The sequence below is a fragment of the Eutrigla gurnardus genome (assembly GCF_963514095.1).
Source record: "Eutrigla gurnardus genome assembly, chromosome: 18".
In the NCBI taxonomy this organism is placed as follows: Eukaryota; Metazoa; Chordata; class Actinopteri; order Perciformes; family Triglidae; genus Eutrigla; species Eutrigla gurnardus.
Window position 1 is genome coordinate 2,368,565 of NC_139929.1, and position 23,591 is coordinate 2,392,155.

Consider the following 23,591-nt stretch of genomic DNA (forward strand, 5'->3'; position numbering starts at 1 on the left):
GCTGCTTCCCTAACAGCCGTTCAGACTGACACGCCGGTACATCGGGCTCTGGCAGCGTCGGGATGCTGATCCACCAACACCCCCCCCCCCCCCCTCCTCCTATTATCCTGCTTGTTTTTTCCCTTTTTCAACTCATAGCGACTCGTGTTCAGTGTCGGGCTTGAGTCCGGTTAATGACCTCGACTCGATGCCTGTGAGTTTTAGAGAGTGCATGTGATTATCCAGCCTGGGAGAGCGTTTCTGCAGGACACCTGCTGGTTGGACGACCTCTGATTCCAGACATCCCAACCCTTTTATGTGGTGCAATAGAGAAAGAAATAATCTTTTTAAAACCCTTTCTTGAACACTTGTTGCGTCATCTCTGAAATCCTGTTAGTTCCATATCTTTTTCATTTCCTGTCTGAGGTGTTTGATGACGTTTTAGAGGATAAAACCTGAGTTTCTGCTGCTGCCGTGTCCTGAAAAACACCTTTATGAAAATCCACCTTATTGCAGTTTAATTACCATCATTGGCTTTGTAGTTCTCTCACCAGACATTCATCAAATTAATTTTGTTTACAGACATGGTGATATTTTTTGGCTCCGTGTAATTGCTGGGATATAAATGCTGCAGGGAGCTGCTGCTGCCGTTTTCATTATCCTGGCAGAACGGCCAGCTGGAGGGAAGAGACGTCGAGCGGTTGGAAAGCATAACCGCGGTCTATATTCTGTCGCTAACATTTGCCCACATTGCTGCTGCAGAGCTCTGCCTTTTCAAATCCCCATGTGGTGCTCTGGCTGCGCTGAATGCAGGAGGCTGAGAGCGGATTACTTCACTCCCCCCCCCCATATGCTCCATATACATCCACACAGAATTATATAAATACACTGCAGCACCGTGAAACCGCCGCCTGGGCAGCTTTATGTTTTTACATTTCACAGGGAGCGTATGATTCTGGACATGACCTATATCTGATATCATGCTGCACAGACCTCCAGCGAAAATGACCCACATGTGCAGACAAACAAACAAACGATGTGACATCTGGCGAAAGCTGTTACGGGAGCCAAACTGTGCTCCGTGCCCGAACCTCTCAAACGCTGGATTACACTACTGTATGAATGCTCTAATTATATTCTATTCCCTGCAAAGCTGCAGGAGGAAACGTACGAACTGTGGCATCTGGTAAGTCAGCCTGCAGACGGACACGACGCGTCAGATTTCAAAACCTTGAATGCAAATCATTCATGAAAAGACCAAAGTCCTTCAGTAAAGCGAAATTAGAATATGTAAGTCTTTTAAATGCATAAGTGATCATGAACTGATAATAAACATTATACAGGATGCTCACTCTTTAAGTGACCTTCTGTTATCAGACTATCGGAGCCTTACTTTGGGACTTGATGCTTCGTAAATATGAAGTGTGGTGAGGTTGGATTCCTTAAATAAGTAAGAATCGAGGTCCCATCATTCTTTCCATTGACTTAATAAGAGGTCTTCAACAACCCGGTGGAGGGACCCCCAAGGCCTATAGAGACCCGGTCTCTATCTGGACTAAATGATAGAGAATTATTGTTTCATTCATTTTCTTGGTCTCAACTCTATCTATGCTCGGAGAGCACTTTGTCCCCAAAGCATCTCATTTCCAGTCTTCCATCCTGAGCCGCGGGCTGTTCTCTGCACTCCCGACACATTTATCTGCAGCACCCTGTACGGTGAAGGTCTGAAAAGAGAGCGAGAGAGCTGGGTGATAAAGAGGAAGAGAGGGAGGTGGGACTAAAGTTGACAGCTTCAGGTCCTGAAAGAATGAGCTGTAGGAAGACGGGATGGCAGAGCCAGTTCCAGACCGTCGCCTGCAGCTGTGCTGCTCCTAAATTTAGACTTTTTTTTTTTTTTTTAAAGACGCAGGTGAGTGCAGTGAAGGTAGCAGAACACCCGCCGTGAACCTGCAGGAGCTGGAGCAGGTTAAGTGCTGCAGTGTTACAGAAACGCACTCAGAATTGTTCAAATTTAAGCTGCTGTTGGTCCGGCGGCGCCTCTGTTCATTTACTGACCCTCCGTTCAGCAGAGCTCGCCAACTGCTGGGTCATCTATGAAATACAGGCGGACAGTGTTTTCTACAGATGCTGGCTCTATGGGCATAACCTTGTAGAGGCACACAAGTCTTGCAATGTGTTGTTCGGCTTCGCCAACACACAAGACGAGAAAGTAGAAAGTAAGAGAAGACACAAACCCCCTTCTGACCAGCCTTAGTATGCAGGAAGAGCTTTCCTTATATTCCCCTTTCTGCCTTTTTAGAATGTCAATCACAGCCGTGCATGCAGATGATCCAGCTGCTTCCTGGAAAGGTTACAGGACCGCCGATGTGAAAGAGTTTAATCATGCCGGCCGGTCAGCACGGCTGCAGGTTTGCTGGAAGACCCACGGGCCCTTCGGCCTGCTCTGCCAGCACAATTAGTTATAATAATAGTTGTGGGATTCATGTAGTGATGATAATAAGTTGTATTTAAAAGTCACCTCTTTAAAACAGTTACGATGTTCCCGATGGGGTGACTGAGGATCCTGCAGGAACAGCAACACATCGTCTGCATAGAGGCGTATTCTATAGAAAGGTTGAGGAAAAGTGAGGGCATCCTGACTTCCTGTGTAAAGTGTGTTTACGTGACGTTATCCCATCGGTGGTAATGGGTAGGTGATGTGTGTAGGGAACTTAAAAGTTTTGTTGGAATGTCAATAGACTTGAGTCATTCTTTTAATAAGTGTTGGTAGCTGATTGTCTTCCTTTTAATTATCCTTTTATTGAATACTTTTAGTACTCCAGGTAAATAGATGTCAGCTTTACCTCTTTAACTTTTAGCTGGTGTCTTTTTGTGTCTTCTGATAGACGTGAACAAATATTGATCCATGTTTCATCACTTCCCCCGTGGAAGTTGTATTCCTGGAACACAACAACGGAGCCGATGCAAAGAAACCCCCGACTGAACTTCACTCGCTCTTCTCTCATTTAGACCTCACAACTCTTCCACTTCCCCAACACATCCCACGCTTTGATCCGACCCCGGAGCCGAGAACAATCTCATTTTTTTTTTTGTCCATAACATAAACAACAAAAGTAATAACCGTCACCGTGCACGTCTTCAGAAGAGTCTATTTGATGTTCTGTTATAGAGTCAAACCCCCACGCCTTCCTTCTCCCTTTGCTCCCCTCCACACAGAAGCTGAACCAATTCATTAGGAGCCTCAGAAAGTCAATTATGCTAATGGCTCCCTTTGCCAGGGGGAGGTGGAAACTCAGCAACTCAGATACTTTTTTATTGCACTTCGACATCATTTCTTCTATATATTTTATTTAGGCCCTCTCATTTAAATGTGCAAATCGATCTTCTGAAGTAAAGACGGCAAGAGAAGGGGGGTTGAAGAGGAGGAGGAGGTTGGCTTCCATGCAGTGGAGCTGAGGCGAGGCGATGATGGAGGAAGGGTAAACCCGGTGTCAGGAGACCGTCAGCAGGAATCCCTCTCTTACTTATTCATGCAGCAGCAGCCGAGCATCAGGGAATCTCCCGGCCTCATTATGAAATGTGTGCTTTGCAGAGGCTCACGCAGCGGCGCTCTGCTTATTCACTCCACTCTCCTCCCGTCCTCCCCATCTTTTTAAGATCGGATTCCTCCAGGGAGGCGATGTCACGCTTCATTCATCCAGACGCCTCTCCCACTGTCCTAAATCCCCGCGCCTGCTCTCCGAGAGGCCGAGCTCGGCTAATTTCAACAAGTTTGTGGAGCTGGTGCAGAAGGAAGCCGACGCCCAAAGTTTGATTCTCGCCTGTTTCTTTGTGTTTCTTGTCGTCGGGCAGAAGAATGAGAGCAACTTACATGCGTGTGTGCAATAAATATGCTTTCTGGGACATTTATTCTGCTGTTAGAATGTAAACTGTAGCTTAACCCCTGAAGCGATCACACATGCATGATGCGTATTTGCTACCTACTTTTCAACATGTGGTGCATTGTTTCTGTTTTAAATCAGGGCTGGTAATAATGAGTGATAAATGCCGATTATCGTTTTAATTGTGGTGAAACCAGAACAATTTGTTAATGACGTTTGAAAACCAGGACGTTCGGGTGTTTAACAGATATTTGTGCCGAACGATTTCTGTACAGATCGGGATGTCTGTTCATCGTAGCGTCGGCTAACAGGAGTTCTGTCTCAGTCTGTTGAATCTTTCTCGTTGAAAGTTCACGCTCTGGCGACCTCGGCCAAGATTGGGATCTGTTCAAAAACACGTTGGTTAGTCCTCATACCAAAAGCCTTTCTTTCATGTCTCATTAAACATAATATAAATTATATCAATCTAGCTTGTTTTGATGAATAAACCAGTTTTGGGAGATGTCGGCCTTCTCTCAAATATATAACGAGTGAGAGAAAGAAAACAACTTCCAATTCTATTTGTCCTTCTAGCCGATCCCCGATCCAGAACCCGGTGTTTCAAAAACTACAAGTCATTATTAAGTAACAAAGAACGGAGAGCAAACCCGAATCATTTTGAAGGTGTGACCTTTACATCGGGCGTTCGGCTTAATTTGAAGTGAACTCAGATTCCACTCAGACATAATAATAACATCTCTGCTGCTGTTCCTGAATGTTCCGGTTCACTCCGGAGATCCCAGAGGCTGCAGCTCATTTCAGACCACAGGTGGAAAGCTATTTTGTATTTCTGCCTCGTACGAAGCCACTTGGACGCAGCGTCTTCGGAGATTAATTTCTGTGCCTCCTTCCTGGAGCCCGGAGGGAGGTGAAAACAAAAAGACAACAACTAGGCAGCCACCATTAGAGTGACTGGACTGGGTTGACCCGTGGCATGAAATTAAAGAGCCGAGGCCCATTGAGCATCCTGGCTGATAGAGCCGGAGGATAATAAATCCACAGAGAAAGTGGAAGGGAGGGGGGCGGATGGATGTGGCAGCCACTGCAGCCTCGGGGGGCACTCAGGATCCCTTTATTAGCGCGCTGCATGGTTATTTCCACCCTCTCCTTCAGCAGCCTCGCCATCGGACAGAAGCCGCGACATGCATGATTGAGTAGTTTAAGGTGCATTATAAACGGGATTCAGAGCGCTAATGTAGCAGCAAACGGCTAGTTTCTTTTGTAGAGATGTAGTGGAGCGATGCCTGCTCTCCATCTGTGTGTTTTAACCTGAGCGTTCCCTCCTTTTATTGGACTCGCCATGTGTGATTTTAGTACTTTCTCCCCAAAGCATCTCCGAGTGTCCGAGGCTAATTAACTGATTATTAATGAGCAGTAGGTGACACAGGCTTTTCAGCGTGTGGATGGGATTACAACGACTATATTTTATGGACAAAATGTTCGTAGGCGAAGGAACCGGAGCGAGACTCGAGTATCATCATCAAAACAGATATGCATTAATTGCTGTCACACTCGTTGCGATGCACAGCCTGCATAACATTCCTGCGTATGAATACTTCTGATATGTTCAATACACACAGAGAGAGAGACCAATGCTTTGAATATGACAACAAACTCAAACAACACAAAGTTTTATTCCCATGAAACTCGATAAGGCCGAGTTAAGATGAGATGATCCTTTATTATTCCCACATTTATCTGCACCGTAATCATTTAAGACACTCAATTTAAGTTAGAATCCTGGTGTAATTAATAGGGTTGTGTAAAAATATCGATACGGCGGTATATCGATATACTTAACCGCCCAATACAATATCGATTGATCAACTCCAAAGGTCTATTAAAAAGAAAAAAAGATTCATGTTTAGATGCGTTGTGAATGCAGTACTTTATCCTTTTTCATTTTATTTTCAATATTTATTCCAGTGAATTTCATGGGAATTAATAAAATAGAGAAGCTGTTTTGAATGAAATAGTTTTGACTCAATTTGTCCTCTGATCAATATCATCTGATGTACATATACAGGTACTTGTGTTTTCATCTTTATTTATATCGCAATATCGTGATACGCATCGTATCGTGATCAAAGTATCGTGATACGTATCGTATCGTGAGGTACTTGCCAATACTCACCCCTAGTAATTATAATAAAATCTGTCCTTTTTTTGGACTCAATGTCCTGTTTTTGTTTCTTCCTTCATCTTCCCTCCTTTCTTTCCCGTCTGCAGGGTTTTAAGGACTCAGTCCCTGGAATGGTATTACAACAACGTGAAGAGTCGCTTCAAGAGGTTCGGCAGCGCCAAGGTGTTGAAGACTCTGTACAGGAAGCACATCATAGAGCGAGGGGCGCTCTCTGATCTCCCAGGTAACCTCCTCCTCCTCCTCCTCCTCCTCCTCCTGCTGCTTAATCAGCCTGTCTCTAATATTGCATCTCTTTTAATTTGTTCTCGTCAGCATCACTTTTGATTGCTGTTCAGCCTCAGTTCTGTCTCATTGTGTTAAACGCTGCGTCAGCTCCAAATAACTTCTTCTGGTCTGAGATGAAAGTTTCCGGGTCGGACGTTGACGAAGAGAACTTGATTGCTCATTAGTTTTGCTTTGTTAAACGATCGCTCACTTTGCATCGCACGTTTCATTCCCTCGCTGGCTGATTCCTTTAATTAGACGACGGTTCTCAAGTCACACACACACACACATTGGGTGGTGGAACTATTTTAGTTTTCACTTTCCTGAAAACCCCTTTAATTTGTTTGATTGCAACATTTTTAGTCTTTTTAGAGTATCTGTACTTTTACTTGAGTCTGTTCAGAGTATCTGTACTTCTACTCAAGTCTTTTCAGAGTATCTGTACTTCTGCTTGAGTCTTTTCAGAGTATCTGTACTTCTACTTGAGTACAAGACGTCTGTACTTTGGACACCCCTGATTTTTCTTGTGTGTATCTGGATGTTAAAGTACATATTGTTGGCTCAGAAATCTTAACATCTTCCCCCAAGTTATGGTCTTAATAGTTTTTTTGTGTATTCTTGTGTGTGTTTACATAAAAAATGTGTTTTTACACCTTTCACCCACCCGGTTTATACCATAAGGGAATGAAGGAAGGATTGTTAAAACTATAGATTTGGCAGCAGATAAGTGAATACGAACAAACTTCTAACAGTTACGGATTATTGCTGTAATGAGAAAAAATGTAATTCGATATATGTTTCTCATTAACATCTCAATCCGTCGACTTTGCTCCAAGAAAACAAGCTTTTATTATGTAGAAACTCTCTGTTCATATAGAAAGCAGCCACAGGAATCCTCATAAACCATTTCCCCACCACACTTTAAATCTATAGGCGACCTCCTCATGTTCTTTTTATTTATTTATTTAAGTGTGTGTGTGTGTGTGTGTGTAGTGGAAACAGAAAAAAAAAAAAAACATCAGCGAATTGAATGAAAGCATCCATCACTCGTTTTTGCTCGAGCAGCTAAATTCTCCTTTTTTTCAGATTCAAGTGGCTCATTAAGTGAATCGCCGGATGCCAAACGCTGATCTGAGTCTCTGTTAAATTAGTAATTAGTGCTTTGACGCCAGCATGAAATCAAACGTTGTGTCTCGTACAACAATCAGCAGTGTCCCTGAACACATCTCAGCCCTCGCTGTTTTGGGGGGGAAAGGGTTAGAATGTACTTTCAATGAAAAATAAACACTCGCAATTCAATTAATCATTAGAATAATAACGTACATTTTTGGGATCACGCTTGTCAGTAAAGGAGCAGCACGGCATTCAGGGGGATCTATTAGCACAGATTTAATGGAATAAATACAAATTTAAATAAAGTAAGTAAATACCGCTGGACCAGATGTTTGCCGTTGCTATGACAACAAGTGAAAACTACCGCTAGCCTCTTAGCCCAACCGCCCCGATCAATAAAACACTGACATTACATCAACATCATCACCCTAAGGACCTCAACGCCCTCGACCAGAAGTCCATCATTGAGACGTTTGTTGTCACCGTGTGAAACGGATCCAGGCGGCGTTACGTTGGTTTCCATGGTGATACATCGGCATCATCTCGGTGTTCATGTTTGCGTTCCTTCTGTCGGTTTTTCCGTGTTACAAGCGTCATAAAATCCCAGCGTGAAATGCGACATGATGAGTCTGTTATGAAGAATCAAAAGCAGGATTTTTTTTCTCCCTTTTTTTTTTGGCACTTAAATCTCATTCGTTTCAAACGAGGGATTACAGCTGTCCCACTTTCTCTCGCTCGCCTTTTAGTTTGTGTGTTTACTGTCACTTCCTCTTCAAACGTTCGTCAGAGGATCCCACACCTCCACCGAGACGACGCGAGGAATCAAACATATTATCACCTTCTACTGGAGAGGGAGGGAGGGGGGAGAGAGAGAGGGAGGGAGAGGGAGGGAGGGAGGGGGGAGAAACTTTCTCAGAGTCTCTTTTCAGGTGACAAAGGAAGATAACGTCCTCGGGGATCGGAAACTTTAACGTTTCATCTTTGTTTACGATGCAGCACGTTTGTAAAAGTGGTCCGGTATCAGTGAGCCGGTTTGATCCGTGTTCATCCGCTGCAGCAAATTAATAGGATTTAAAGAAAATTAGATGAATTACTAGAGATAAACAGTCGGCTTATTTTTGTCCATTTCCAAAGTTCAAACCCAGAAGATTCACAATAAACAAGCAGAAACGTTTAACTGTAAAGTGGGAACATGTTTTTGCTTCATGTTTTTCTTTAAAGCAGCCAACGGGACGTTTTCTATTTCTGCAGCTCTCTTCTTGTAAGGATGATTATCCCCATCAGGCTCCTGGTTTTAAATGGGCAGATCTCCAAAATGCCAAAATGAAATGCTAAAATTTAATAGAGACATTTCAGATTGCACCTCCATCATTTCAGCTTTGAAGGCCACATTGGACAAATTAATTTCATCTTCTCCTAACAGTGTCGTTTCTTCAAACATCCTGTTTCACAGCGTCGTCTCCGTTAAAGGTGAGCGAGCGTCTCGTCTCCCGACTAGAAGACAGGACGTTTGTTTTCCCTCGTCGTGATGCGAGCAGACATCCTGTCAGTTGTTCTGAGGCCGTTTGTTTATGAGGCTGCGTTCGCTGCCAGATGCTGCTTTGTAATTGAAAGAAACCGTCTGGACTCTCCTCCTCCTCCTCCTCCTCCTCCTCCTCCTCCTGCTGGCAACGTCAGCAACGTCGGCTTGAAGTGAAACTTTTACTGGCTCGTTTATTTCAACAGTCTTTTGTTTGGTTCACTCTGTCTTCCTTCTGTACGCAGCTTCACTCTGCTGAATCCAAACTACACACACACACACACACACACACACACACACACACACTCACACACACACACACACACACACACACACACACACACACACACACACACACACACACACGAGCACCAAAGGACGTGTGCTTCTTGCAGCTACTTGGTCAACGAGTTGATGTCAGCAACAGCCCTTCAAACAACGATGCTTTGATGATGTCGCCCTGAGTGATGGCTGTTGCCTTGGCGACGCCTGATTTGTTGCATCCGAAACGTTTCCAAACATCTCACATCGTCATTTGATCCTTTGCTAATATAACAAATATTGATTACGTCGGCTTTAAGTGGAAGATGACTCGGCAATTCTTGTGACGATATCGGCAGGATGAAGTCTTCATAAACACTTTAAACACGACTCGATAAATCTGGGATGTGGAAATCCATGTTTGGTAGAAAAAATGGTTAAAAAAAATGAAATTCATGGTCGCATGCTGTTATAAAGAGCTGTCAGATAAACGGCTCACGTCTACCTGCTGCATCTAACAGAATGTCACTCAGTCCTAACAGACAGTTAAACACACACACACACACACATTTACCTGCTGAAACACACCGTTTATAGGAGCTGCAGGCAGACAGGTGACGGGTTGTTGTGACTGAGGTTGACGTCGATGATCATGACACCCAACAGGACTCTGAGGAGTTTGTTTTTTTTGGGGGGTTTTTGGCTCTGGTGGAGGGACCAGAGGAGGACCCGGAGCCAGACTCGCTCTTGTGTTTGGTCTGGAGCAGCCAGAGTCTCGTTGGTGGATCTGGTGGTCCAGCCTGCTCTGTCTGGCGGTTTGTCCTCCTAATAAGCCACATTTCCACTCTTGGTTAGCACAGCCGTACTTCGAGGAGGCTCCCGCTAAACGCAGAAACCACCGGAGACTTCTAACGGGAGCTAATGGGCCTCCGAGGGAATACGGGGCTTTCTTTGGGATTTCACAGCTCTTTGAGTAACTGTCTCACTATTCCAATCACACATTCTTACATCCTGGGTGACACCAAGGTTTTTGTCTGGAACTCTCGATTTTGGAGACACGAATAATATTTATATATTTATATATATATGAGGTGTTGTTTTGCTGTCTTTGTTTTCTAATGCACGATGAAGGAAGAAGAAGAAACTATAAAAGTCAACGGATTGGGAGTTCAGTGTAACCTACTTTGAATGTGACAGTGTGAACCAATAAGCAGCCGTATGTGATGTGAATATTTGCAGACGTCAGTGTGAATGCTTTGATCTGAAGACTCTCCCCCCCCCCCTTTAGAAAGCAGCATTCACGAGGGAAGCAACGACAACGATGGCAGCGTCTGTGGCAGCGACTCCGCCTTCTACAAACAGAGCGAAGGTGAGATGAAGATGAAGATGAGATGATGACCTTGTCTTGTTAGTTTTCTTTTCACAGTTTGGACCTTTTTTTGCAAATGTCTACCTGTCAAGGTGTAATATTCACCTCTAAACTAATATTAATGTTAGTAATATTCACTTCAATACTTGTTTGTGAGGTCAAACTGTGTTTGTTCTTCTTCTTTAATATCAAATGAATCATCCTGTGACACTTATATCCTCCAAGACAGCCCTCAAAACTCACCCTCAAATACTCTTTTTATACGCTTTTAACCTTTAAACTGTGTGTGTGTGTGTGTGTGTGTGTGTGTGTGTGTGTGTGTGTGTGTGTGTGTGTGTGTGTGTGTGTGTGTGTGTGTGTGTGTGTGTGTGTGTGTGTGTGTGTGTGACATCAGGACACAGCATGGCAGAGACGCTCACAGTCGCCCTGCGTGTTGCCGAGGAGGCGATAGAGGAGGCCATCGCTAAGGCCGAGGAGTTCAGCGACAGCTTGGTGAGACCCCCCCCACCTCCTCTTTATCCTCTCTCTCTCTCTCTCTCTCCCTCTCTCTCTCTCTCTCTCCCCCTCTCTCTCTCTCCGTCATGGCCTCTTACATCCCTCCTCTCGATATCAGCGGGATGCAGTCATGCTTTACGGGTAAGATGTCCTCTGCTGGTAATCCAGTCACTTTGAACTCTGTGTGTGTGTGTGTGTGTGTGTGTGTGTGTGTGTGTGTGTGTGTGTGTGTGTGTGTGTGTGTGTGTGTGTGTGTGTGTGTGTGTGTGTGTGTGTGTGTGTGTGTGTGTGTGCAGGAGAAGCAGAATGAAGCTCGGTATCTGCAGGACCACAAAGAGGAGCTCATAGAGGAACTCGCCACAACGATTGTACAAAAAGTAGGTCGAGGACTTTTTTTTTTTTATTTTATTTTTTTTTATGATCCTTTTTCCTTAAACTCATTGGATGCAGATGAAAACATCAAACATGGAGGTCGGTCTCTGACACGTTGACTGGCGGATCAGAGGACCGGTATCCTGTTAGATGGTGATGCCACATTTATGTAAAGAGAGAATTCTTCTTTTTGAAATCGGGATCAATGAAGCACTTCAGGAAAATGACAACGGCTTTAATTTTTAATCGTGTCTTGTCATTTTGCAATTTGTTTGATTTTGCTTTCTGGTTGTAATGAACGTTTGTTGCTTGTCGAGTCTTTTATCTCCACTTTGAGGATGCCGGAATGAAAGAAATCTGATTATTGGTTTGAAAGCTTCATTAAAGCAGATAATTCATGCAGATGTTTTTTTCCCTCTCAGATCATCCAGAGGAGGAAACGCTCAGAGATGCAGACCGAGTACGACTTGGTCTGGCCTCAGACCCTGATCCAGCCCGGTGAACCCCCCTCTCCGTCCCAGCCTCAAGCCTCTTCACAGGGACCACAGGACCCCTTCAAGGCCTCCTGCTCCCTCTGGGTCAGTCTCCACTTAAACCCTCTAAAAGAAACCGATCCCAAACCGCATCCGGTGGAGTCCAAAAACAAAAGTCTTGGCGTCGGTGTGGTGGTTTCGGTGTTATACTCACTTATACGCTCCGGGTTCTGGTCTGGGTTTCTGGGTCCGACCCGCCGCCGCCGGCTCCCTGTGTGTGTTTTCTCCAGGAATGTTGCGTCTGGCAGCTCATCGCTGTTGTTCTGGATCGATGTGCAAACCTTAAAGCAGCTCATTGAGAGGACTTCATCATCACCCCCCCTAATAGCTCCTTCCCCCCCACAGTTTGAAGTGTTTACGGTGCGTTTTCCCACCTCAAGTAGGCAAAAAGCAAATATTCCAAATTTGATTTTAATGCACCTGGCGGAGCGTCACGGCCGTCAGCGTCGTCCGGGACTCCTGCAGATTTGTCGCCGCCCCCCCAGAGAGTGAAGGCATCAAAAGAAGCGGCGCTCCCCTGGCCTCGCCGTTCTGTTTCCTGCTGGTTCGCTCAGCGAAGATCAAAGTCCCGTGAAATACGAGGGGGGATCCTCGCCATCGGGGGCCGCCATGGGACGGGCTCTGTTTATCAGCCCTCTTCAAACACACTCAGACTCTACATGCAAAGATCCTGGGGGGGTGTTAATGGGCCTCATATTTGTTCCTGAATCCACGTCAGTCTTCCCCCCTCGGATGTAAAACCAGGATCAGGTCTGAAGGTTCACCTGAAACCGGTTTAAAGCTTCCATGTTGCTCATTTCATTCAAACTGGAGCATCTAAAGTTTACGTGCAGGAAAATGATTCAATCTAAATGAAACCCGAAAACTTGGTCCTGAACTTAAATCAGCCCATTTCTCTCGTAGTAAAGACGTGTTTATGATCATGTGTGAAGGAAGTTGGAGGAGGTTTTTCTTTTCTCAGACACATTTGAAGAGACTCTGCTGTTTGTATTGTTGTTTAGTGGTTTTCTAGCGCCACCTGCTGATGAAACTGCTGACTCACAACTCACACAGTAGAACACATTTCTCAGAGCTTATCCTACGTTACAAAGATTTTTTATATTACATATTTTTATTGACATTTTCAGATTTCAAGACAAAACAAAGAAATTAATTAAAATAAAATATATTTAATAAATAAATAATTAAATTAATAATTAAATCAGAAATGAATAAATGTCTGGAGCTCCTTTTTAACTGACCGTCTGCTCACAACTGAAAATGAAGAAGAAGAGGGTGAGGTTCGACTTTAAAGCTTTCAATCATTTTCGTGGAAGTTTCTATGAGAAAGAAGATGATTTTATATTATTGTGACTGTAGTTCTGACCTCTGACCTTCACTGTAGAGTCAGCAGAGCTGCATCTCTCTGAGTCTCATAAACAGCATTTATTTTATTCATGACAGTGTGTGTGTGTGTGTGTGTGTGTGTGTGTGTGTGTGTGTGTGTGTGTGTGTGTGTGTGTGTGTGTGCGCTTGCAGCGGTCCCGGTCAGCGTTCTCCCTCACCAGTGACGATTCCCCGGAGAAGGGTCCGGAGGAGGAGGAGGAGGAGGGGGGAGGAGCCGGGGCCAGTGCTGGTCTCGGTCTGCAGGACTACGCGTCCCTGAAGAGGGACGGGAAGGCCACGTCGCTGCCCAGCTGGAAGAGCATGGACCGCCTGGACAACTGTAAACACTCACTCTGTCAATGATAGCTTGATGATGCAATGCATTATGGGGGACCACCATCTCCCCTTTTTTTTCCCTGTTACCTCTTACCTGTTACCTTACCTCTTATCTTACCTGTTACCTTGTTACCTGTTACCTTGTTACCTCTTACCTCATCTGTTACCTTGTTACCTGTTACCTTACCTCTTACTTTACCTCTTACCTTATCTGTTACCTGTTACCTTACCTCTTACCTTACCTGTTACCTCTTACCTTACCTCTTACTTTACCTCTTACCTTATCTGTTACCTTGTTACCTGTTACCTTACCTGTTACCTTACCTGTTACCTTACCTGTTACCTTGTTACCTATTACCTTACCTCTTACTTTACCTCTTATCTTACCTCTTATCTTACCTGTTACCTTGTTACCTGTTACCTTACCTCTTACTTTACCTCTTACCTTATCTGTTACCTTGTTACCTCTTACCTTACCTCTTACTTTACCTCTTACCTTATCTGTTACCTTGTTACCTGTTACCTTACCTGTTACCTTGTTACCTATTACCTTACCTCTTACTTTACCTCTTATCTTACCTCTTATCTGACCTGTTACCTTGTTACCTGTTACCTTACCTCTTACTTTACCTCTTACCTTATCTGTTACCTTGTTACCTTGTTACCTGTTACCTTACCTGTTACCTTACCTGTTACCTTACCTGTTACCTTGTTACCTATTACCTTACCTCTTACTTTACCTCTTATCTTACCTCTTATCTTACCTGTTACCTGTTACCTATTACCTATTACCTTACCTCTTAACTTACATGTTACCTGTCCTCGTGCTTCCAGGTGCGTCCTCTGTGCTGCAGAGCCCCGACGGGAACTGGATCGCGCTGCACAGCTCGCAGCTGTCCCGGCCGAGCCTGCTGACGAAGAGGAAGAGCCTGGTGTTCAGCGTGCTGGAGAAGGAGTCCGGCGTCGTGTCCGCCTACGACGAGATGGGCTCCGACTCGGAGGAGAACGACGAGGGCGGCTGGGGCGCCGCGCTGCGCCAGTTCCACCGCAAGCTGTCGGACGAGACGTACTACACGGACTCGCAGCACGACCCCGAGTGGACGTACACGCAGCACCTGCCCGTCACCTCGCCGTCCTCGGGCCAGTTCACCAACACCGAGACCCTCAACTCGGACTCCGAGGCCTCGCCGGTGCTGTCGGCGTGTCCCCGCAGACCGCCACACAACCCGTCAGCGAGGAAAGGAGCGCCGGACACCCACCTGCATCCGCATCCCCATCACCAGCCGCTCTACCACCAACACCTGCACCAGAACCTGCACCAGAACCTGCACCAGAACCTGTCCCCCTATCCACTCCACTCGGAGGCTCTGGACGTCAACTTCAACCCCAAGGTGATTCCTCTTTAAAGTTATTCTTTACTGCAAAATCTCAGTGGAGGCTGTGGCTCAGGGGTAGAGCAGGTGGTTGGTTTGATTCCCGTCGTGTGAATGAGTTAGATGAGATTGAATGTGTGAATGTAGACTGAATGTAGTTTAAAGCATCTTGAGAGGTGGAAAAGACCAGAAAAGCATTATAGAAACGCAGATCCATCTACTTTTTTAACATATTATTAGATTAAATTCATTTACATTGAAAAGACATTCTGTAAAAGTAAATATACAACAATTGAATATCCTCTGTTGGGTCAAATCCTGCTGAAAAGTACAGAAGCAAGATGTCGAAGTAAAAGTACTCAGAAATATTGTGAATAGTGGTTGAGATTAAACTTTTAACCACTGCAGAGTAGCATTGAGCAGGAATCCTCATGTACAAGTACAACCTGCCCGTCTGTTGCCAGGTGACGGCAGACAGCAGCGAGGCTGAGGAGAGGCAGAGCGACCCGGTCAGGAGGTCGCGGCGACGCAGGAAAAGCAAGAGAGAGTCGTCGTCATCGGAGCAGAGCAAAGCCGGAGGCCAGAGCCACGCCCAGTCCATCATCTACCCGCTGGTACAGGTGAGACGTCTGTGACATCATCATCAGGAGCTGCTGCAGGGTCAGGGACTCGAACACTGATGATGAGGTATTTGATATGATGTCTCTTTGTGTCCCACTGAAGGAGAACAGCGGGTTTCTGCTCAATGCCCTCCTGAAGAGGGGTTTAAGCGAGGAACAGCCGGTACCCGACACACCTGCACTGGACACAGCCTTCAGATCAGACGCCGGGACGCCCGAGCCGGAGGACTTGTCCGTGGTGACCCCGAGCCCTCCGCGGCCCCGCTCTATGGCTCCGGGACCCGGAGACCCTCCGGAAGAGGATCTGCGGTCCAGACTGGGCCAGCTGGTCAGCAAAGACAGCAGGTCATCGGAGGAGGAGGTGGAGAAGGATAGCGTGGATAGACAGGCAGAGAGAGAGGGCGACAGGCCGAGGGAGAAGGCGAGGCCGAAGGACACCGAGAGGTCGAAGAGGGGTGAAAGGTTACGGGACAGGAGCGGCAGGAAGGAGAGCGACACGGCGGAACAAGTGAACGGACAACAGAGCGAGAGACTAACGAAGAGTCCTTCAATGAGGGAGGAGGGGAGGGCGAGGGCGAGGGAGGGGAGGGTGGAGATGGGGGAGGAGTGCTTGGAGGAGAAGGTGGAGGAGCAGCAGCAGACGAGAGGAGACAAGAGGGAGGCGAGCAGGCAGAGCAAGAGGCCACACAGACGAGCCTCGGAGAGGGAGGCGCCGCAGAGAGGAGGAGGAGCGAGGCGGAGCGCCACCTCGCCTGTTGTTACCACCTCGGCCCAGGAGGGGGCGCTGTCAGACAACCAGGTAAGGAGAATGTAAGCACAGGACAGTTTGATCATGTATACACCGCTCATCTCCGTCCTGTTTGGTGTCGTCTGTCTTTTTGATTAAATGTGTTTCTTTTCTTTCTTTCTTCATCTCGTCCTCCGCTGGTTTCCTCCTCTTTGGCTTGTGTGTGTTCTCTTTGTGTGTTTCTGTGTTGTCTATGTGTGTGTGTGTGTGTGTGTGTGTGTGTGTGTGTGTGTGTGTGTGTGTGTGTGTGTGTATATGTGTGTGTGTGTGTGTGTCAGGAGGGACAGAATGACTTGGAGCAACAGCAGAGGCTTCAGTTGCTCTCGTCTCTCTTACAGCAGGTGAGATATCGGCTGAAAAGGGCCAAAGGGTCATGTGATGTCTTGTGCAGGACGCCATGCATGAGGACACCTGACATCCTACCACACACACACACACACACACACACACACACACACACACATGGGATTAGGTCTGCAGGTGATACAGCTTCAGGTCTTGCTGCATCAGACAGTAAAGTAAAGTGACATCTTCAGTAGCTCGGCCTTCAAAATAAAGGTCTTCATGCTGGAAGACGGAGACTTCGTTTTGCATGAGAAGCCGCTCCGTTCTGTTGCCACGGCGCCGCTTCCTCCATCTCCTGGTTTAACGCCAGCTGAAGCAGACAAAAGGCAGGTTTCAGGTCTCCTAGAAAGATGCTGGTAAATAATTAGACCCACACAAAGGTGGGGGTGGTGGATCTATAAAACACACACACACGCATTCGGACGGGCTCTTAAGAGCTCACTTCCTGTCCCTGTGTTACGTCTGAGGCGCGTGGGTCATTGTCAGACTCATTAACGAGGTTCCTGTGAGTAATATTCTCTTTTTACAATGTGTGTGACACATTTGGCCTATTTCAGACCGTTTTCACAGATCCTCTTTTCAAATCAAGGAAAAACGTGACGACTTCTTAGTCACAAATAAAATTCACAGTGAGCAGTTTTTTTAAAGCCTGCCCCCTTGATCAGATGTTTTCCACAAAGCTAGATTTTGCGCAACAACGTCGGACATGTAATTTTGGAATCAATAACATGTTTAACACTCCCGGTTAATTTAATCTCAGACGTTTCCCAACATCGGTGTAAATTCAAAACATTGGAATGAGAGTCAAAATGCTGACTGATGCAGGTTCTTGATGGTGTTTTCCTTATATACGTGATACTTAAGGTAGTATTACAGAATTACACACAACACGGTGTTTTCCTTATATACGTGATACTTAAGGTAGTATTACAGAATTATACACACTACACATGACTCATATTTTCCATATAAAAGTGATACTTAAGGTAGTATTACAGAATTACACACAACACGTGGCTCATATTTTCCTTATAAACGTGATACTTAAGTCAGTATTACAGAATTACACACAACACATGGCTCATATTTTCCTTATAAACCTGATACTTAAGGTAGTATTACAGAATTACACACATGTGGCTCATATTTTCCTTATAAACGTGATACTTAAGGTAGTATTACAGAATTACACACAACACATGGCTCATATTTTTCATATAAACGTGATACTTAAGGTAGTATTACAGAATTACATACAACACGTGGCTCATATTTTCCTTATAAACGTGATACTTAAGGTAGTATTACAGAATTACACACATGTGGCTGATACTTTCCTCCTCTCTCTCTCTCTCTCTCTCTCTCTCTCTCTCTGTCTCTCTGTCTCTCCATCGACCGACCGACTCGATATCTCGAAGCATTCATCTTTGCATCTCAAGTCTTTTTAAGATCACTGAATAGTGATTTTTTTTTTTAAAGATAAGAGGTTTGGTTTGTACTGTATCTTGTCCATGTCTCTCTCCTGTCAACACGCAGTCTTACTTTCAGACTGTCTGAGGGAGAGAGAGAGAGAGAGAGGGTGATCAATACTCCATCCGATCCCACTGATCAAAGCTTCAGCCGGAGATTCATTCATTATCGACTCGCATCCGTCTCTCTTTCACTGCCTTCCTCCTCTTTTGTCGCTCGCTTGTTTTCAGCAGCTTTAATCACGCCGAGTTCATATCGGACTCCCGTTAACGCAGACTATATTATCTTTGTACGACCATCTGATTGGTCCGTCCGTTCCTAAACGAATTTACTGAGAACTGATTCTCATTTCCTCTGGATATTGTCGTGGGAACGGAAAGATAAATGACAGGTTTATATGCACCAGAATGATACCACTTTATTTCAGTAGAAATACTTAGACATCAGTACTTGCTGATACCGAGTACTGATATAAGTACTTAATAAAACGAATAAATCTAACGATGACTAGGGATAGGTAGGGATATTAATAATGAACTGTTTATCCTGCTGTCAGTAACACACTCAGACTCAGCTGCTGAGAGGGGCAGCTTGTCACTAATAGTGCTGGTCCACCTTAAAGGTCAGCCCACCTTAAGTGTTCCTGGAGCCGGAGCAGTCAGAGTTGTTTGGAGGGGAACTCATGCACCGAGTTTTAAACTGAAAGGTCGAAAATTGATGCTTTTGCTTGTGATTGCTTGCCAAAATAATTGAGAATATAAACTTAAAAATATGATGGCCGATAAATGCCATAAATCCTCCGGTCCGCTGTAAGAAACGAGACTTTCTATTCACTGCAGCGTCTTTTAAGTGATCAAAGCCTTAACATACACCAACCCAGGCTTGGTCTTGGAGTCTTCTTCTCTTCCTTCTCTCCCTCCTCCTCCTCGACAGCGTTTCTCACCTCCACTTCTTTGTTCTGCACCTTTTGATTGCGAGCATGCGTGTGCACGTGCACGTGCACAAAACCGGCTGATTAGGAACCGGAGTGATGGACGCGTGTTTGTGCACAATGGTCTCTTATAGAAATGTGCAGCTGGAGCACATAAAGGTGGAGCCAAATTAAGTTTGTTTGCTTCGGTTTGATGATTTTTAATGATGATTTATGATGCCCCAGTTTTCTGTTCTCTTACATAAAGTCTCTTAAAAGGTTTCTCAGTTCATCACGGTGCTTAATTTGTGTGGCTTTCAATTAACGGACTAATTAGATTGCATGTGTGTGTGTGTGTGTGTGTGTGTGTGCGTGTGTGTGTGTGTGTGTGTGTGTGTGTGTGTGTGTGTGTGTGTGTGTGTGTGTGTGTGTGTGTGTGTGTGTGTGTGTGTGTGTGTGTGTGTGTGTGTTTCAATTCCAGCAGAAGTACTCGGCGGCCTCCCTCTGCAGCATCACCACCGAGGTGCTGAAGGTGTTGAACGCCACAGAGGAGCTGATCGGCGAGGCGGGAGGTGACACTCACACCCCGTCCGAGTCCACGATCGCCTCCCCGGTCTCCAACGGACCCGAGACCCGCGAGCTGGACCAGAGGCTGACCAAGATGGAGGAGAACGTAAGCCAAAGGGAGGCGCCCGATAAGAAAAGGGGTTTGGAGTCTGGCGGGAAACTAGATGGTCCTTGTTCTTGGTCTCCGTGCAGGTCTACCTGGCTGCCGGGGCCGTGTACGGGCTGGAGGGGAAGCTGGGGGACCTGGAGCAGTGCGCCCGCGGTATTAAGAGGGGCACCACGGACACAGAGCTGGCCTTCCTGGAGGACCAGGTGGCCACGGCGGCGGCTCAGGTGCAGCAGTCCGAGCTGCAGGTAGCGGACCCCTCGTTCTCTGCAGCTTCATGTGCCAGACCCTTAACCCGACTCCCTCACACCGTTTAATGTTGTCCTTTTTTAAGATTTCCAACATCGAGGCCAGGATATCAGCTCTGAAAACAGCTGGGTTGAATGTGACCGTCTGCAATCATTTCTCCAAGTTCAAGCCAAAGGCCAAGGTAACTCCCTCACACAGTCTACTGCTAACTTAACTAAAGGTGTAGCAGCGAGTCATGTGACTGATGATGTGTAACTCTGATTCCAGCCTCAAACCCTGGACTCATCACGCCATCAGAGGAGGAAGCTCCCAGCGCCGCCGCTCAAAGGTACCAAACCAGGTGTACACTAAGAAGTAAACTGTGAGGGTGTGTGTGCATCAATAAATAACATTTAAAAAAACTAGGTTTGTCAAACAATAAAGCGTTTTAATCAATTTAATAACAGGGTAGCTGCAATTAATCGCGATTAATTTCCATTCGTAAATATACCCGAAAGATTTGTATTTTCTCTGTATATTGTTGTGGGAACGGAAAGATAAATGACAGAAGTACAAGTACTTAAATATCAGTACTTGTGGATACCGATGAGTACTTAATAATACCATTACAGTATTACAGTATACTGTCAGTTACACAGTTAAAATAAATATTAAATATATAAAAAAAAAAGGTTAAGAGACTCAGAGGAGCAGCTTGTCACTGAAAGGAGAATAGTGCTGGTCCACCTTAAAGGTCATCCCACCTTAAGTGTTCCTGAGCCGGAGCAGCGCTAGTTGTTGCTAACTTCAGTTTCTCTGTCAGCTGGCTGACAACAAGACAGGAACTTAGCTTGTGTTGTTGTAGCATTGTAGCATTGTAGCATTGTAGCATTGTAGTATTGTAGCATTGTAGTATTGTAGCTTTGTAGCATTGTAGTATTGTAGCATTATAATATTGTAGTTTTGTAGTATTGTAGCATTGTAGTATTATAGCATTGTAGCATTTATTCAGGCTATTGCTGCAGCTGGGCGGCTTATAAAGCTCCATGGTGAGACGTCTACTTTAACATTGACCAGTTCAATATATTGATTATCTCCAAACTGCCAAATTTGGAGAATTGTTTTTCTTAAGACTCATTCGTCGTCTCACTTTTTAATAATCCATGAACTGAGCGACCCAAACGCTGATGTTCAACCTTCTGTACATCCCTCGACTTCTCGGGTATCAACAGGTGAATCCGAAGCAGCGCTAACCTCTGCTGCCTCACACACACACACACACACACACACACACACATGCAGAGTGTGTGAGACAAAGACCGGAGAGTGAGACGGGGAGCTTTAGTTGACATCACACATTAAGCGCTTTGTCCTAATAGAAGAGATCGCCGTGTGAATGGCTGTGAAAGTGAATGCGTCTGCTAGAGATGGACCAAGTCACTGAAAAGCTCCATTAGACGTAAAGCAGCCAAATGGAAACACGCGGCGGCGGCGAGGAGGACGAGGAGGACGAGGGCCGCTCTATCAACCAATAAGAAATTGGTTCCCTTTTCATGCCGGTGAATGGCAGCTTTTCTTTTTTTTCCATGTTGGTGCCGTCTTTTATTTTATCACTTTCTGTCTCTTTTCTGTTCTTCGGCGGCGGCGCCGCCACAATGAGCTCTGATTCAGGGCAGATGGACGGCGGCCGGCGGCGGCGGGACAATGGGGCGAAATCAGGCATCAAGACATGTAATCATATCATTGATTCCAGCGCGGGCGCCTCCTTTCCTGTCAGTCCGGCGTTAAGATGCTCTGAACTTATGGCCGTCCTGATGTTTAGGTTCATGTCAGCTGATGTTCGTCTGAATCAGAAACGCTTCTTTGCTTGATGCTGGTTTTTTTCTGCCTTTCAGAAAAGTTGGAGGCCGAGCAGCTGAACGTGTTTCAGCCGTAGAGACGCCAGTCAGCACAGCGAGTCCCTCGGGGGACGCTCGGAGCCCCGGGGACCGGCCGTCTCCTCCAGTGCCTTCACCCAGTGTCCTCCTCCAGCTCCAGGGCCAAGCAGGGGCCCAACAAACCCACCCCCTTCCACCCATGTGACCCGCCAAGCACTCACCCTTCAGTCAGACGCCTCACAGAACAGACCACTGGCTCTTTGCCACTTCCTCCTCTTCCTCCCCTCTTCCTCCTCATCCTCCCCTTCCTCTTCTTCCTCATCTTCCTCCTCCTCATCCTCCTCCTCTTCCTCCTCTCTTCCACCTCCTCTCTTTCTCCGCGTCCTCTTACGTCTCCTCTTCCTTCTCCACCTCCTCTTCTTCCTCCTACTCCTCTTATGTCTCCTCTTCCTCCTCTCTTCTGCCTCCTCTCTTCCTCCTCTTCCTCTTATGTCTCCTCTTCCTCCTCTCTTCTGCCTCCTCTCTTCCTCCTCTTCCTCTTATGTCTCCTCTTCCTCCTCTCCTCCTCTCTTCCTCCTCTCTTCCTCCTCCTCCTCCTCCTCACACACACATGAAGGATCCGAAGGACAGTCGGCGTCTCTGCCTTAAACATCTGAAACTCTCCGACTGAAGAAGAAAACTCTGTACAGACAAAAACTCCTTACTTTTTCTATCTGTTTGCAAGCGTGTTGTGATTAATCGTACGATGACGACGTGAACCTTTCTGTGATCCAGTGTCCCCGAAAAAAGAGGCTGAGCCGTTTTTATACCGCATCTTCCTTCTCCGCCGTCGTGTCACATGTTACATTCAGAGCTTTATTTTGGATGATTGTCCGTTTCCACGGAAACACCAGATGGTAAACCCTTGTTGGGGGGAAACGATTGTAAAAACCTGTTCAACGTTCATTTTAACCAGAATCTGTGCGTTTTACCAGAAATGAGTGTTAAAAGTAATCGGGGCCAAAACTTAGACGATGCTGCAATAATGGAACATAAAGCACACGTGAGGAATCTGTCAGTGTTACTTTTGCAGTGATTATGTAGCCTGTTAGCTTAGCATAAAGCCTGGAAATGGGGGGTTCTAAAGCTTGTTTGTTTTGTTTAAAACTTTAGAAAAAGGCAGATATTGTTGATTATATACAATCACCCCCCTCCCCCCCTTATTTAAGTCTTTAAGCTAAGCTAAGCTAAGCTAAGCTAGCCAGCAATATAGTGTAGCCTATAGACACACAAGTGGTATCAATTTTTGTCATTTAACTCTCAATAAGAAAGTGAAAGAGTTGAATTCCCATAATTTAGAATAAGGAAAATAACACACACACACACACACACTCTGCAGCCTTAATGTGGAAGCTTTCTAAGGTTTGAACGATGAAGGTTTTGACGTTATTTTAAGTCTTTTCTTCCTCTCTTCTGTCATCTTTCCGAACATCGTGGCCTTTCATTTCATTTAACAACAAAAACAGGTATTTTCATGTTTTTCACGTCCAGAATATTTTTTTCTATAACACAATGCAGTCTGCAGCGTTCTGCAACCGATGCCATAAAACTATGATTTTTGTTTACGAGCAATTTATTTTTTTACTTAAATGAACATTTT

The 23,591-nt window shown here is 45.6% G+C and overlaps 1 protein-coding gene across 4 annotated transcripts in view; it reads left to right on the forward strand.

Annotated features, from left to right (window-relative positions):
• The window catches only part of myripb (myosin VIIA and Rab interacting protein b), a 72,692-nt gene extending 49,628 nt beyond the window's left edge, over window positions 1-23,064 (forward strand). Inside the window, exons 4-18 of one of the 4 annotated variants that reach the window (XM_084033852.1) lie at window positions 6,129-6,265; window positions 10,488-10,568; window positions 10,963-11,060; window positions 11,360-11,440; window positions 11,858-12,013; window positions 13,487-13,673; window positions 14,504-15,060; window positions 15,507-15,662; window positions 15,766-16,461; window positions 16,728-16,790; window positions 19,656-19,847; window positions 19,934-20,095; window positions 20,182-20,277; window positions 20,364-20,424; window positions 21,971-23,064. In XM_084033852.1, coding sequence (XP_083889978.1) covers window positions 6,129-6,265; window positions 10,488-10,568; window positions 10,963-11,060; window positions 11,360-11,440; window positions 11,858-12,013; window positions 13,487-13,673; window positions 14,504-15,060; window positions 15,507-15,662; window positions 15,766-16,461; window positions 16,728-16,790; window positions 19,656-19,847; window positions 19,934-20,095; window positions 20,182-20,277; window positions 20,364-20,424; window positions 21,971-22,011 — 2,764 coding nt within the window. In that variant the 3' untranslated portion in view covers window positions 22,012-23,064. The remainder of the gene's footprint in view (window positions 1-6,128; window positions 6,266-10,487; window positions 10,569-10,962; window positions 11,061-11,359; window positions 11,441-11,857; window positions 12,014-13,486; window positions 13,674-14,503; window positions 15,061-15,506; window positions 15,663-15,765; window positions 16,462-16,727; window positions 16,791-19,655; window positions 19,848-19,933; window positions 20,096-20,181; window positions 20,278-20,363; window positions 20,425-21,970) is intronic. The other 3 variants (XM_084033853.1, XM_084033854.1, XM_084033855.1) reach the window with 3 other exon arrangements.
• The last annotated feature ends 527 nt before the right edge of the window (window positions 23,065-23,591 follow it).